The 15,633-nt window shown below is 33.7% G+C and overlaps 2 protein-coding genes across 5 annotated transcripts in view; one reads left to right on the top strand and one right to left on the bottom strand.

The window, feature by feature from the left end:
* The window catches only part of Hoatz (HOATZ cilia and flagella associated protein), an 18,921-nt gene extending 17,200 nt beyond the window's left edge, over positions 1–1,721 (bottom strand). The window contains exon 1 of one of the 3 annotated variants that reach the window (XM_087212222.1): positions 4–1,721. The gene's annotated coding sequence lies outside the window, so the exon portion shown is untranslated. The remainder of the gene's footprint in view (positions 1–3) is intronic. The other 2 variants (XM_087212216.1, XM_087212215.1) reach the window with 2 other exon arrangements.
* Btg4 (BTG anti-proliferation factor 4) overlaps positions 1–15,633 on the top strand; it is a 16,238-nt gene extending 605 nt beyond the window's left edge. The window contains exons 2-5 of one of the 2 annotated variants that reach the window (XM_021237820.2): positions 11,069–11,267; positions 11,737–11,871; positions 12,559–12,757; positions 14,322–15,633. In XM_021237820.2, coding sequence (XP_021093479.1) covers positions 11,095–11,267; positions 11,737–11,871; positions 12,559–12,757; positions 14,322–14,510 — 696 coding nt within the window. In that variant the 5' untranslated portion in view covers positions 11,069–11,094 and the 3' untranslated portion in view covers positions 14,511–15,633. The remainder of the gene's footprint in view (positions 1–11,068; positions 11,268–11,736; positions 11,872–12,558; positions 12,758–14,321) is intronic. The other variant, XM_021237819.2, reaches the window with a different exon arrangement.

Raw genomic sequence — 15,633 nt, 5'->3', positions numbered from 1 at the left:
TACCTCAAGACGTGGGGTCGAGCTTTCTAAATAGAAGTAGGCCTCAATGGCCTCTGGCTGCCTTTGAGAGTTCCACCTGCACCTCGTGTTCCTTGGGCGGTTTGAGCTCACTCTTAGAAGCCTGCCCAATGAGGTGAGGGCTGGATCTCCTAGTCAAATAGTGAGCCAGTCAGTTGGTCAGTTAGAGCAAAGTGTGGTCCTTTTGAGATTAAAACTACAGCTTTGTACTCTCGAGGTCAGCCTTAGGCAAAACTATTCCTACTTCCAGCATATATTTAGTAAATGTTCAGCACCTAAGGACGTTTATTCTACTCTTCATTTATATAGTCTAGGGCAGTGATATCAAGTGAAGAAACATTATTTACCATTCAAGACAATACATAAAAATTACTAAACTGGGTAGGCTTTGTTAGTAGAAATAGAAGAGGGGGATGTCAGAGCAAGTTCATGGAGGAGGTGAGATTTGAGTAGGACCTTGAAGCAAAAGTAAATTTGGATATTCAGGGTGAGGACTGTGAAGATCTGAGAAACAATGGCTTGTGACAGTTAAATTTTTCTATTCTTACAGTTGATGTGGTTGTGTTTGTATTTGGAATACATTGGGCAAAGGGGACAATTACAGACAATTTCTGGGTGATCTCTGGCAATTATTGTTTAGTTACTCTTTCCTCTCTTTTCCTTTAATGGAAGAATCAGGAGGGGATGAGGAATATTTTCTGATTACACACTTTTTGGGACTCAATTGGAAGTAGCTCCTCTCCCCAAGAATATAATCATCATTCACTCAGTATAAAGCACTCATTGTTGATTCTGAAGGATTAGTTCTAAATTATTTTCCTCAAAGGAAAACTTACTAACTATAAGTTGATTTTCTAAAACCAGCAAATAAATTCAAAGATGCCCCTAATAATATGAATAGGGGCAAGGCCATCCAGATCATTCTATTTCCAAACTCAAACTATTAATACAAGGAGATGAGCTTGAGTAGGTTTATAGCATTATTTTTGAATATGAAAGATGTCATTTTTTTTTACCAAAAGCACAGATTGTTCTACACACACCAAAGTGAAGAGTAAGAAATCAAAGTGAAATAGAAAATGTTAATTGTAAAAATTAATTGTAAAATTAAATTGTAAAGGACAGTTCATTTGCAAATAGCTATTTTGTATTCATTCATCCTATATATTTGGGAGAATATGTGCACAATAGCACATATTACATAAATTACTTACACTCATTCAAATATACATATATAAATAAAACGAGGTGTGAAATAACCTCTATCCACAGACAATATACAGACCTATGGATTTTGTGAATATATAGAAACAGTCTTGTTCTTTCAAATTGCTAGTCATTTTTACCCAATAAAATATTGAATTCTTCTTTCTAATTGATTTTTAGAAATTATTAGTTGCATCTTAAATAGTCTTACCTGAGCTGGATTGCTGCCATCCAAAGCAATCGTTGTGGCAGGTGCTTTGAAAGTTAGATTTTTAAAACATTTCCTCAAAGTTAATAAAAATATATATAAAAGTAGTCAAGATGCATGGTCTACTGGAATAATTTTTTTAAAATGCAGTTTATTTTGTATGTAGTGCAACTGAAAAATGACCAAAAAATGTGTGTGTCCTAGTTCTGTTTGGAAAAAAAAATAAAAAAGAATGCTTGTTCTTAGGGTTGCTGTTGGTTTGGCCTACAGTTACTAGAGAAACTCCAAGTATCTCATTGCATTTATATGGTTCATGTCTAGGCATGCCTGGAGACCAGGGAGATCCATGATTTAATCTAAGTAAGAATGCTCGTGGTGTTAAAAATGCCCAAACAGAAGATTAAATTTGTTTTAGACACACCAGGAAGGGGCCTTTCAGGGGAATTATTTACTGTTTTAATTTCTAGGCTTTTGGTGATCAGGGAGATGGGGAGGTAGCTCTAAGGAGATGAATTGGTTAGATTAGGAGGAAATGAAGAATATCAAAAACAAATATTTTCTACTTTGGCTTTGGAAAATTTGTATTGGCTTAATTTAACACTCCTAGATAAAAGACTAGATTTATGGGAGTTGGGAATGACCAATGGTGGAGACAACACACTCCCTCCCTTTAACACACACAAACCCACCATCTGAACACTTGCTATCTTCTGCAGCTTTAGAAGGGGGTCTGAAGAAAGAAGTGAAGAGACTGACTAAAAATGACTATATTGGATTCTCTTAAAAAACATAAAGCCACATTTTGGTTTTTATGAAGCTCATCAAATGTCTGATTAACTTAACATTCATGATAGTATAGTACTTATATGAACTAATTTCTACACTGGAACAACACTAAATTGAATTTAGTGCCTTTGAGGAACTAAAAATCAATGAATCTGTTTAGTCATGAGAGGAGATTTTCATTTAAACTAAAATGAACTGTCAGCAGTTTTTATAATTCTGGTTCCATTTCTTTGTACTCTCATTAGGATAAATGTGGTATATTCTTAATTAGCTTCTGTTTCTATTTATCGATTAATAGGTATTGTAGCTTTCAGTATAAAAATGTTGACTTTTTTTTAGGTAAATCAAGAAGAATCTAACAAAATAAGCTTCATAAATATAGTTGTTGGTACTCTTATGGATCCAGCACGGAGGCAAACGTCTTACATATTTTCTATCTTTAGAGAACACAGCCTCCAGGGATTATGATCTAGTTGGACAGAGAGACAATTTATATACATAAACAATCAAGATTGTCCATTATGTTAATCATATTAATATAATATATGATTATATAAATTAATATTCACATGCTATATTATTAATGTAGAAATGAAATATTTGTTATATTATAGCACATGTAGCTATATTAAGTATCAAGATGGTTAGATTAATACGTGCATAAGGAACCCTGAATACTAGTGTAAGTGTCATTATTGTCAGCATTGAGGTAAAGATAAGGGATATTGCCAAAAGTCACTACAGAGAGAAGACTACATGGAAAAGGGGACTGAACTGATCCTAGAAGGAAAAGCACAAAGTTTGACACAGATGGAGGATGTTTTTGGTAACAGGAAGGAAAAACACAAATTCATGGAGATGATAATATACATGGCTAATTGGCAGAGCTGTGAGTTTGCCTCTACTCTGCATTAGGGAAATTAGATTAGAAAGGCAGGTAAGTAGGAAATAGATCATGGAAGACTCTAAATGTTAGTCTAGGAAATTTTACTCTCATACTTCTGCTGAGACACACCCTTCCATGTATGTAATGTGTTTATTGTTTTACGGAGATTAAAGTATCTATTACCCTCCCCTCTTTAGCAGTGGCATGCATTGTAAATGGATAGATGAGCTTCGAGATGTAACATCTAGTTTAAGGAAGGCTTACTGGAGATTTCAATAGGGCTGATTAAAAGACTGGTCATTATATCAGAAGTCCAGCATATTTAATGTTCAACTTAGATGATGTTTTAAAATTAATTTGCCTATTTTTAAACAGTTATATTTTCATTTTATCAATGAAGTGTAGTTAAAATTAAGAAGACAAGTATAGAAGTATAGACAAATTTTACTTTTTAAATTGATAAATAAAAAAGCTATACTTTAGTGATCAAGTTGAACTTTCCCATTTTAAAGTGAAGAAGTGCAGTTCTGGAAACTGTTATATGTAATTTCAGAAATTTTCATGTTTTATCCCACTTGATTCCCTGCTATAGGCATAATAAGAAGGTAAAATATGTCTATGATGCTTCCCTTCCTGTTGTTCATCCTAAGTGCAAATGGCCAGAAATCTCATTTTTCCCCAGTTTCTGTGGTGTCTCATCCAGACTTAATACCCTTACCCAACTTAGGCAGACAGGACACCATCTTGTTTTTTGTACTATGGATAACTCATCTGATCTTTTCAAAAAGAAATCCTTGGAAGACAATGTCTTAAACAAGGGAATAAATGTCTTATAATGGGAATTTTAGGCATTATACAAGAACAATGGAAGAAATGCTTTTTGTCCTTCCAATTTTAGCATTTTCCTTTCTAGTTAAATGTGAGATTAGATTAGGTTGTGCTAATGTGGATATTCTGTTAAATTCTAATGTCCTTTCAATGGACATTACTTCTGGGTGCCTAATTGCCACAGAAAATTCAGTGCACTTCTATCTGAGCTCATCATCATTTGCTTTGTACTGGTTCTTCTACTGAATGCCTTAATTATTACATTGATAACATTCTTCTCTTGGTTGCTAATGCTTGAAACTTGGAGTCATTTTTTAGTCTTCTATTTCTCAAAACCTGCATTCAACAATCATGTGTATGTATATCTGATTTCCTTCTCAAGATTATAAGCCTCTTGAAAGAAACGTTGAATTTTGGTTTTTGTTATATACTCCTTCAACCCATAGCAGTGTCTAATGTGTAGCAGGTGGTCAGTAAGTAATCACTAAGTGAATGTGAATTATACCAGAAGGGGTAATTGTTATTAATGTAAAGGAGGTGATTTAAATCAGGTGTTTGAATTCATAATAAACATGTAACTGAAGGAAGTTTTATATGATGTTTAGTTTCTATTTGATTGTTCTTTCCTGAAATCTAAGTACATTGTTATTCTACCATTCTATTCATAACTTCCAAGGCCTGCTTGGGCCTGTTGCAGAAAATAATGCTAAGAGAGGGTTTAAAACTTCATCAGGTAATGTGCTTTGCCAACTTAAAGTTTAATGGAATAATGTGTTGTTGGGGAGGAAGGCAAAGTAACAAAAGAATTATTAAACACCTGGCACCATTTTAATAATATAAATACTGTTACTAGCCATTTCTAATGGAAAATTTGCCAAAAATGTATATGTTGCCTTTACTTCAGAACCAGATTTTATTTCAGCAATATGTAGGGAGTTGCCCTGAGTTTTAGATTTGTCATTTCTAAGAAAAATTGAAAAAAAACTTCACAAAAATTACCTCAGAAAATGGCTAGAAAAGATGAGAATAAATAATGCAAATTTGCCATAATAATCTGTTAAGTTTAAGTCATTATTAGGTAATTAAATGTATAAAATAAATTTAAGATCTCCTTGATAGCTAAGAGAGATCTATTTCATGATTTTCTGCCTTTGCTCTACGTTAGAATCAGTTGAGTTTTAAAAAATCTTGATGCCCAGGTTGTACTCCATACCAGTTCAATCAGAATGTTAGGGGTCAGGAGGCGGATCCCCAGGTGATTCCAAAATGTAGCAATTTTGGATCCCATGGCATTGAGCAAGGAAGTGAGAAATGTATCATGGACAACTGAAATAAATAAGATACTGTGGGAGGCAGAAAATCAGTAAGGTCCCTCTCTCACTTTTATCTAATTTCGTATGTTCTGGGCATATAGTAGACATTTACGTACTTACTGAATCAGAATGAACTAACCTTATTTAAATCTTAAATTGTCATTCTTAGATATCAAAGTACTCAGGCATACATTTCAATAGTCCTTATACTTACCATTTCTCATACTTCTTAAGCATGAAAAATATTACAGTAACCAGGGCAGACCCTAATATCTGTATTCCCTCTCAGCTCATTCTGCTGAAAATTTTGACAATCACACCATTACAGCCTGCCAGGAGTTAGAGCGATTTTCTATTATCACTACCAGTGAGATGTTTATTTCAGCCAGCAACTGAGTAATCCAGGTCCAAAATTCCATTTTAGAGTCTCCTTCCTTAGAACACTTGTGGTACGTGTCTTGGGTTCCTTAAAACATACTCTGAGATGGGAGTGGCTTATAGACGGTTTATTGAGGAGTGGTATTGAGAGATACACCTAAAAGGAAATGAGGAAGATAGGATTGAGCAGATAGGATCGACAAAGTTGGAGGGGAGACTTTGGCTTATTTATAGGGAGCTATAGAAATGGCATGGCCCTTCAGAGTTATTTCAAGTTGAATCAAAGGTGCTCAATTTTTGTATGATGGCATCAGCCTGTCAATGACTGTAGACAATCCTTAAAAGAGTGGAATAACTTCAGGTGAGTAGTTCTTCAGGCCAACAGTTCCTGATAGATGCAGCTATGAGCCATTAGCATCTCATATTTCTAGTAGTTGAGCCATTAGCATCTCATATTTCTAGGGATGACTGTGTTGGCCCTGAAGGAGGAACATAGTACCTGCTATGTTTAAATTGACTTATTGTAGCTGAGGGAAGCTCTTCATATTGGCTCGTGTCTTCTGACATGACTAATATGTTTTAAATAGTTTTCTTGATTTTTGGTATAAGACATTCCAGGCTTATGCAATATATTACCTGAGTTACAGCTGATATCAGTCATTTTTCCAAGTAGTTTTTTTTTAAGTGGGGAATGGTAGTTAGAGACCACAAAATGAGTACTAGGTGTGCTTATGGATTTTACACTTTTATCCTATTTCCTTACATTGAAAATCTTATTTCATAAAACATTAAGGGCTGGAGATTTAGCTTAGTGGTGCCAGTGCCTGCCTGGCAAGCGCAAGGTCCTGAGTTTGATCCCCAGTTCTGGAAAAAAAAATTAAATATTTTCATTGCCCTACTATATCCTATTTGTTTCTATTATGTATTCATATGATTGCTTCAAAATAGTAATACCAATATTACTGTAAGAAATTAGGTTACTGATTAGATTACTCTAGAATAATAAATTCTTGCAGGTCTGTCTTTGGAATATATTTGAATGTGTTTTAGAGTTACTTAAAATATTTCATCTTTTTATGTGTGGTTGTCACTAGGTATAATTTTCAGCTTGTTAGTAGGTTGAAACATAGTAGATTCTTCTTTTTTTTTTTTTGGTACTGGGGATCGAACTTGGCGACCTTGTGCTTGGGGGGCAGGCACTGGGAACCACTGAGCTAAATCCTTGGCCGAAACATAGTAGATTCTAATGATTGACATTTTGATTTTCTATTAATTTTAAACTTCTAAGTAAAATTTATTTTATATATCTTTCATGTTATATATTTTATGTTAAACATCTTATTGTACCTTTTTTCCCTGAAGTCAGAGCAGCTAAATTGAGACAGAGTTAGACAAAACAGAAGTACAGTAAGATTAACTAATTTGCCCATGATCACAGAAAAAGTGGAGATATAACTTAGGCTTCTTGACTTTATTTTGTGGAAACAGATTAGAGTTAAGAAACACACAAGTTATGGGGCTCTGATTACAAATATGACCTTTAAGTTTGAAATCCATGAAATCAATGAGTGCTGTCTTTATATTGTAATGGTAGTCTTACTATATTAGTACAAGAATTTTGAGTCATACTAAATTTATGAAACCAAAGTGCTTCTAATTTCTACTCTTACAGTTAGGATATGAAGCTTATTGATGATAAATATTAGATTAATATATTATGATTATAAATACCAGATTCATACATTACTCTAAATATATATAAATTTGATCTGTTGAAAGATCAAAACTACACATTCTTTTTCAAGTTTATTATTCTTAAGCACCTTTTTGTTTTAGTAACTTTTTAAGATCAAGGTATGGTCCTACAGAAATCTTAAGAAATCCATGTAAAATGTATTAATTCATTTTCACTGCATTCAATTAGAAACTTTGTCATATTTCCTTTTTTAGCCTACCCCTTGATCAAATTAGGTGAGTAGTGAAACTGCATTTTATTAGTGATGTTCTACTATTATATTTCATAAAGTGAAACTAGTGAAAGTTTCACTAAAAGTGAAAGACTAGAGACAGTTACATGGTATCATGTTTATTTTTAAAAAGGGAAAAAAGTAGAAGCTTTTTATTATGGACCAATAATGTTGGCCTCAAATGGGGCAAAATTCTCAAACATCTTACTAAACAGTTTCTGAATATTGTGGAAGCTGGGATTACTTGGAACAGTAGGAGCTCCTAAAGAATGAGGCATGTCAGGTTAAACTGCCTTCTTTCATGATAGGGTATATTAAAGGTATACTACATACAGAATTTGCAAGGTAATTGTGAAATCTTCACCATTGACGAGCTGTCCACTGTATGATAGAAAAATTGTTTAAAGTGGAAAGAATACAATCTGAAGAGAGCTCCTAGGATTTTGTCAAAGCATTTTGTTTGATCTTTATTCCATTCAACTTGTTTATTCATTACTTGTTGAAGGGTACAGATATATTTAATATTCTTACCAAATATAAAGATGATAGGAAACCAAAAAGATAATTTATTGAATGATAAAATCAACATCACAAATAATCTTGACTTACTGTAGCAAATATCTAAATTTAACGTAGTAGGGTGAGGATGGAGCTCATGGTAGAGTGCTTACCTAGCATGCATAAGTCCTTAGTTTCAATCCCCACACTGCAAAAGAAAAAAAATTAACATAATGAAATATGATAGGTAGAACTCCAGTATGTAGTTGTTTTATACTCCATTAAAATCACACATTAGAGATGACATAATAAACAGATGAGTATAAAATCCTTTACTTATGTTTGCTAATGACAAAAGCCACTTTTTAAGCACTTGCTTTATACAACTGTATTACAAGTGCTTTATATAATTTTATTATTTAATCTTGACAAGAACTTCACAAGTCAGTAGTTAGTGGTACTAATAATAATATAATAAAGTAGTAATAATATCTAACATTTATAGAGCACTTACTGTGTACCTGGTGATGTTCTGGGCATTTTACACTTATGTAAAATAATTCTAATAATAACCCTATAACATAGGCATTGTTGTTATCTTCTTTATATAGATGAGGAAACTGAGGGACAGAGAGGTTAAATAACTTGCTAAGGTCACACAGTAGATTAAGCTAGGATCCAAGCCAGTAGTCTAGTTCCAAACCCTTCACAAACATAACTCATATCCTCTTTTTTCAGATGTAGATCTTGAAGATTAGAGAGATTGAAAAACTTCCCTAAGTTTCTAGTAAGCTAGAGGATGAGGATTTGTCCTATAGTGTAGATTTTATAGTTGAATTTTAACTACTCTGTTGTATTTCCCTGCTGTACAATTAAAGACCGGGGTCCTTTAATTATCTGTTGTAATCTTGATAGCAACCCTATGAGGTCGCTGTTGTACCTCCCATTGTAAGTCAAAGAAGGGAAAGTTTCAGAGAGAGAGAGAGAGAGAGAGAGATTTAGCAAGCTGTCCAAGATGAAAGATAGTGAGCTGTAAAGTTGCAATTTACACCCAGGTCCATCTGACTCCGAAGCCCATGTTCTTAAAAGTTGTAGTGTGCAGGAGGGAATGATGTGACAAAATAACAGCATTAGTGAAAGAGTACCTGCAAGTTCAGTGTGAAGTAGTGGTGTGATGGAAGGTGAAGGCCACCTGAGGCTGCCTCCCTAGAATACAGTACTCAGAGCAAGGAAGGTGACAGAGACCTATGCTAGTCCTTATTGGTGAAGCACTCTTGGAGCACTGTATGCAAGTCTGGACCCTGCAGTCTTAAAGGGTATACCTGAAGCTCACCCAGATGTCAGTCTCCAGCATGGTGCTGAGCTGTCTACAAGAAGAACAGCTGGTAAGCTGAGAATATTTAGCCTTTAAAAAGAGAAGATTTGAAAGGGTGAGTAGCTAGTATTTGAAACATCATCATATGGTGGAGGAATAGTTATAATCTATAGTTTCAGAGGTAAAAACCAGGCTGTGTATGCAGAAAATCAAAGAAGTAAATTTGGCTCCACATAGGTAGGAAGGACTGATTGGTACTACATTTGAAGCATTTCAGAAATAAAGTGGGTTTCCTTGTAAGAGAATGAATTATTTATGAGGAAATAAGAGTGACCACTAACTGTAGGTGTTAAAGATATATATATATATTATATATAATTTATATATATAATATATATAATATATATATAATATATATATATTATAGATATATATCTCAGGTGTGGTGATTCTTAAATTGTTTTTAGTAGGTACAGCATGATATTCATCTGGGGAACTTGTTAAAGGCTGATCACAATGCCTTACCTAGTAGAATTTTTTCAGTAGATCTGGGATAAGGTCCAAGAAACTGCATTTTTTTGTTTGTTTTGTTTTTTGGTACCAGAGATCAAACTCTGGACCTTGCGCTCTCAAGGTAAGCGGTGGAACCACTGATCTAAATCTCTGGCCTAAACTGCATTTTTAACAAGCAACCTAGTGATCCCAAATCAGGCAGTAACTGACTCATCCTTTGAGAACTAGTGAGACTAAGATCTCTTCTGTTTATTCTACAAATGAATATTTTAGTAAAAATGTGTAGTCAATGTAATGACTGCTCAAAGACAGTTCTCTTAAGTTTTATAAAAGATCCATGACAAGTCTTTAATATGTTGATAGAATTAAAGTTGAAGTTCCTGAAATGTGGGATAGTAAGGTAAGAGGGAGAGGGTTTTATTCTTACCCTTTGTCATAAAACATTAGATTTGAACAGAAAAATAGAAAATGTAAATCCAACTTGAAAATCTTTAAGCACGTTAAACAATCCATTCTGCATATGCCAAGGTGCAATTTGATGGAGTCCTGGAAAAAGCAATACAATTATCTTAACGAAGAGCGCCTGTGTAAGGCGAGCTACCAATCAGAGTTTTAAGGCCCAGGCTTATAAAAACTGCAGCCTGAAACTCACAAAACAGGTATGAGTGTGAGTTGTAATCATATGCAAGAGTCTTCTAGCTCTGGCCCACTTGTTGGGACTAGAGAGATTTTGCTGGCAAGTATATTTGCTTAGCTAATCTTAAAGTGTTTTTCTTTGTAAACCACATTTTCAAACTGCTCTCTCAGAAAGTTATACCATTTGTAAACATATATATATTTTTAAAAGTGTTATTTAGTGTAATTTACCCTCCAATATTAGGATTTATTTTACTTAAGTTATATTTAAGTGTTTTAAAGTTTTAAAAAGATTTTTTTCTTTTGAAAAATTTTAAAAACAAAGTTGAATTGATTTCTTGGTTGTTTTGCTGCTTTGAGTATTAATATGCTTATTTAGTTAACCAAGGATTTCTTTCTAGAAAATTATTTTTAACACTTTGGGGATCTAAAATTTCCACATGGTCATTATGTACTGATAATAAGTCAAATTGTTGTTCCTGTGTGATTTCTTATTGCTTCCCATTGTGGTTGTAGGACTCCTCATAGATTGTTCTTAAATCATGAGAGATGAAATTGCAGCAGCAGTTTTCTTTGTCACAAGATTGGTGAAAAAACATGAAAAATTGAATAAACAGCAAATAGATGACTTTGCAGAAAAGCTGATGAAAATCTTGTTTGAAACATATAGAGGTCACTGGCACCCCAGTTGCCCTTCTAAAGGACAAGCCTTCAGGTAAGTGCTACTATGTGGCATGGAAAAGGGAAGTAACCTATAAGCAATAACCACCTGCTAGGAAAATGAAATGATTTTCTTGTCTACAAGTTGTGAAAGTTTTATGGACTCAAATCCATTTGTCTGAATGTGGGCTTGAAAGAAAGATGTAGCAGTTGACAGTGTAGATGAAAACTATGGAGGAAGCCCCAGTATATAAGGTAGATTACACAATTTCCAACATGTGTTTGCCATGAAAGATATGCAGTGAAATCTGGTAACTAATCATGTGATTTACTGCTACAACACATATTATGAATCACTGTCAAAACTTGATGTTTTACTCCTGTTTGTAAGAGTGGAGGTTGGGGGAGGGTAAGGTGGGAGTAAGGTGGGAGGTGTGTGTATGGAGTAGTGTACCCACAATATGATTTACTTTCCTGTTAAAGTACCTGTCATCATGTCTTCCCTTTCCTGCTCCTTCCTCAAGGTGTATCAGGATAAACAATCAGAATAATGACCCCATTTTAAAAAGGGCTTGTGCTGAGAGTAAAGTGAATTATTTTCACCTGGGACTTCCAAGAGAGCTGACCATATGGGTAGATCCCTATCAAGTGTGCTGTAGGTGAGTATTCTCAGTTTGTGTGCTCTGTGACCCCTGGAAACAAGTTTATTTTAGCCAGGTCTCTATCTTTGTGAAAGATGATGATCTCAAAGACTTAATTTAGGGCCGGAGGGCGGGCAGGGGGGGGTTAGCTCAGTGGTTCCACCGCCTGCCTTGCAAACGCAAGGTCCTGAGTTTGATCCCCGGTACCAGGAAAAAAAAAAAAAAAGACTTAGCTTAGTAGTGAGGACATACTACTAGGTTAAGATTTTAGATGAAAACTCTTATTTTCACATGGAGATGAAGTGGGAAGTGCAAAGAAGTTGCAGAATATTTGCAGTGTGACTTTAATCACTGCACTCTGTTGCAAACTGTAGACTTGTAGCTTCTCACTACTATATGCAACATCAGGAGGGAAGAAGAGTTATCTACAATGGGGGCAATTTAGTCCTTTAGTTGAACCAAAAGAAACCAATCTTTGCTGTTTTTTTTGAGCAATTAACCAAGATAGCTTTAAAGGATATCCTCACTAATTATAAAGTATAGTCCTAAAGATCATAGTGTCCTTCCCTCAATTCTTTTAGAACAACAAAAGTTGTTTTTTTAAAACAACTTTTTAAAAGTTAGCATATTGTCTCCAGACATGTTTGTTACAGAGATTCAACTTTTCACAAATTTAATCTCTAAACAATTTCTTTTCCTACTTAGGTACGGTGAAAAAAACCATCCATTTGTAGTTGCTTCTTTTAAAGGCAGATGGGAGGAATGGGAGTTAACTCAACAAATCAGTTATGCTGCTAATAGAGCCTCATTAGACTACTCCTCTGGCATGTCCTCTGATGAAGAAAGTGGTAGCATGGAATCTCAGATCATCCCTAAAGTCAGCAATCCCAAGAGTGTCTATCAGGTCAAATGTGCTCCAGTTCTTCTGTTTTTTTTCTATTTTAATTCTAAAAAATGTTTGCTTGGTGTAAACAAACAAAGCATGGAAAGAATAAATATAGAGATTAAAAACCCTATAATGTTAGTGTTTTGGCAAATTTTTTTGTGCCCCCAACCCCTATGTATTACCTCTACTTGGCTGAGTTCTTAGGATCTGTGATTTTGTTGCTGTTGTCTTGTTTCTTTGTACAATATTTGAAATCACGGGTTTCCTTCCACTGAAATTCCTTCGAATTAATGAGGTTTTTTTTTTTCTGCCAATCAAAACATGTTATTTATACAAAGTTCGGAATATTCAGGAAAGATCAAAAGAGTATAATCTTGCTTAAGAAGTTTTTCTTAGAGACCTTTTTAAGAAAATCACAACTCATTGAAAAATCTGCTTATTTATAGAAGTGAAGTTCATGTAATAATGTAAGTATTAGGAACACTCCCCCAATAGTTTGAACTGCACTCAAATTGATTTCATAACCGACAATTTGAAAATTACTGGTCTAGAATCTGTTTATCGTTGTATCTTTTCTTAAATATATATTAGAATGCTAAAGCAATTAAAAATTTTAACATTTTAATGTTCAGTTGATTCCTTTAAAATTTACTATTGACATTCTAGTTGTTTCCACAATTACTTTAATTAAAAAACCTATTTTTAAAAAACCTATTTAAAATTTAGACATTGCTATACAAGTTATTTCTTGAGGTTTGATATGTAGACATGGAATTATTGGGTCATTGGGTATGAACATTTTATTGCTTTTTGACACATGTCCAAATATTTTTGTAGGCTCTAACTCCATGTAAAAGTATCTGTTTTACCATTTTTCATAGAATTGACTATTTTCATTTAAGAAACAGATACTTTGATAAAAATGATATCTATAAAAGATAATATAAATTAAATATTCCAAAAAACTCCACTTGCTGAAATATTTTGGATACTTACAGCCTTACATATTTTCTCTTCCTCATTCATTCTGTAAAATCCTAATGTACTTATAGGTCAGAGTATTTTAATGTTATATTACTGGCAACTGTTTCCTCCCTAATTTTCTAAACTATCGGTATGTGTGTGTATATGTATGTATATTATAGTTTCAATATAGTTTTTGCATAACAATTTAAGTTTAGTAAAATATTTGCCCATATTTTTATTTTTATACTTAGATTTCTTTAGGGATCAGGTCTTTAGTCAACAAAATTCATCTATGGCAGTATCTCTTCAAAGTGTGTTCTGTAAAACATCTGTTCAACCATCTGGAATGTTTACAAAGATTTTTCTGGGTCTTCTTAGCCCAGGGGATCATGATTTGGCAGTTTTGGATTAGGGTAGCCGGGGTCAGGTAGGGATGAGGTGGGTGAGAACTCAAGAGTATACACAAATTTGAATATGTATGTTTTAAAAACTTTTAGTTGAATTAAAGAATTTGTTTTGCTAAAATGTATAAAGTGACTTTATTTAAGTTTAAGGTATATAGAATTTTGGCAAAATTTCAGAAGATGATTATCTGCTCCATTTTCATTCCCTCCAGGCTGAAAACTTGAAATGGCCCTGCCCATCTTGGCTCTACACCACCAGCCGGAAGAATGTGGCAGAGGGCCGTTCAGGAGTCCTAGGAAACCGGGTTGCTTATCAAGCTGCACGTAGGATCCCCAAGTGCTGCAGGCCTGTCACTGGGCACCGCAGGGACAGGTACCACTGGATCAATTCAAACCGATAATACTGAGAACAAGGTTGTGGTGTGAGAGCTTAAAGGACAGGCTTTGTCTTCCCTAAAATGAAAATGAGTCTGAGGCTCTTGAGAGGCCCATGAAATAGAAAAAAATGCATAATGGTGAATCCTCTCACACAGATTAAGACTTTGTTCTTAGCTATACTTTTTAATTCTTATTTAATTTTTTATGAAGTTTTATGTAATGTTACTTAATGCACCCAGTAAAGTAATAGAATGAAGATATTAATCTGTGACAAAATTCAATGAATTATGAAAAGTAACAGTTTAAATAAACATACTGTTTTTAATACCATACTGGTTGTTTGTTTCTAGGGAGTTTTAAAAGTTTGTATTTCTTCACTAGCAATTGTTTTAAAAGTAGATTTTTGGTTAGGGAAGAGTGATCCTGATAATACAATGTTCTGGCTTCAACTTTAATTCTTGCCATAACTGTTCTATTTTACAAGTCCAGTAAGAGCTTAAGAATTATTCTAAAATACAAAATTCCTTTCTTTATGTGTCTTTAAAATTTTATTTATAAGACTTAATATGCTTTATTTTATAAAAGTCATACATGCTTGTTATAAAGAATTTAAGCTAAACAAAATAACATACCACTAAGAAAATAAAAATACCTACTATCCAAAGCTGACCATTATTAATATTGATGGTGAATATATTTCCATTCTCTGTATATGTACAGATGTAAAAATGGATACACAATCTGATAAGTATCCCATACTAGAGGCAGTACTTATTAAGTGTTTGAATTTGATTTTATTCAATCTTAGAAAAAAAGCCTACAGTGGTGCTAAAATGTCCATTAGCTTTTCTACCACAAAATATTTTAAGTTTTCTCCAGAATTGCAAAAGAAAAACATCAGGAAGCTGGAACAGTCCTTAATCCCCGTTCCCATTTTATATGTATTGAATATTAATAGCTATGCCAACTATAGAAATCAGCATTCTTAATTTTTGTCCTTTATTTCCCATGTTATTTTTAATGGCAAGTTTTAAAATTTATATTTTGCCCTAAAATATTTATATAGACTTTTTGTTTATTGTTCTAAATTTAAATGGATTAAATGCTCATCAATCTATATGTGAGGTCTGTTTTGTTTCATCTTTG

This window comes from Heterocephalus glaber, unplaced genomic scaffold (assembly GCF_053883595.1).
Source record: "Heterocephalus glaber isolate CG9 unplaced genomic scaffold, H.glaber_assembly_v1.0 deba00001429, whole genome shotgun sequence".
Classification (NCBI taxonomy): Eukaryota; Metazoa; Chordata; class Mammalia; order Rodentia; family Bathyergidae; genus Heterocephalus; species Heterocephalus glaber.
The sequence above is the reverse complement of the archived record's forward strand: the minus strand, read 5'-3'. Positions and strand labels throughout refer to the sequence as shown.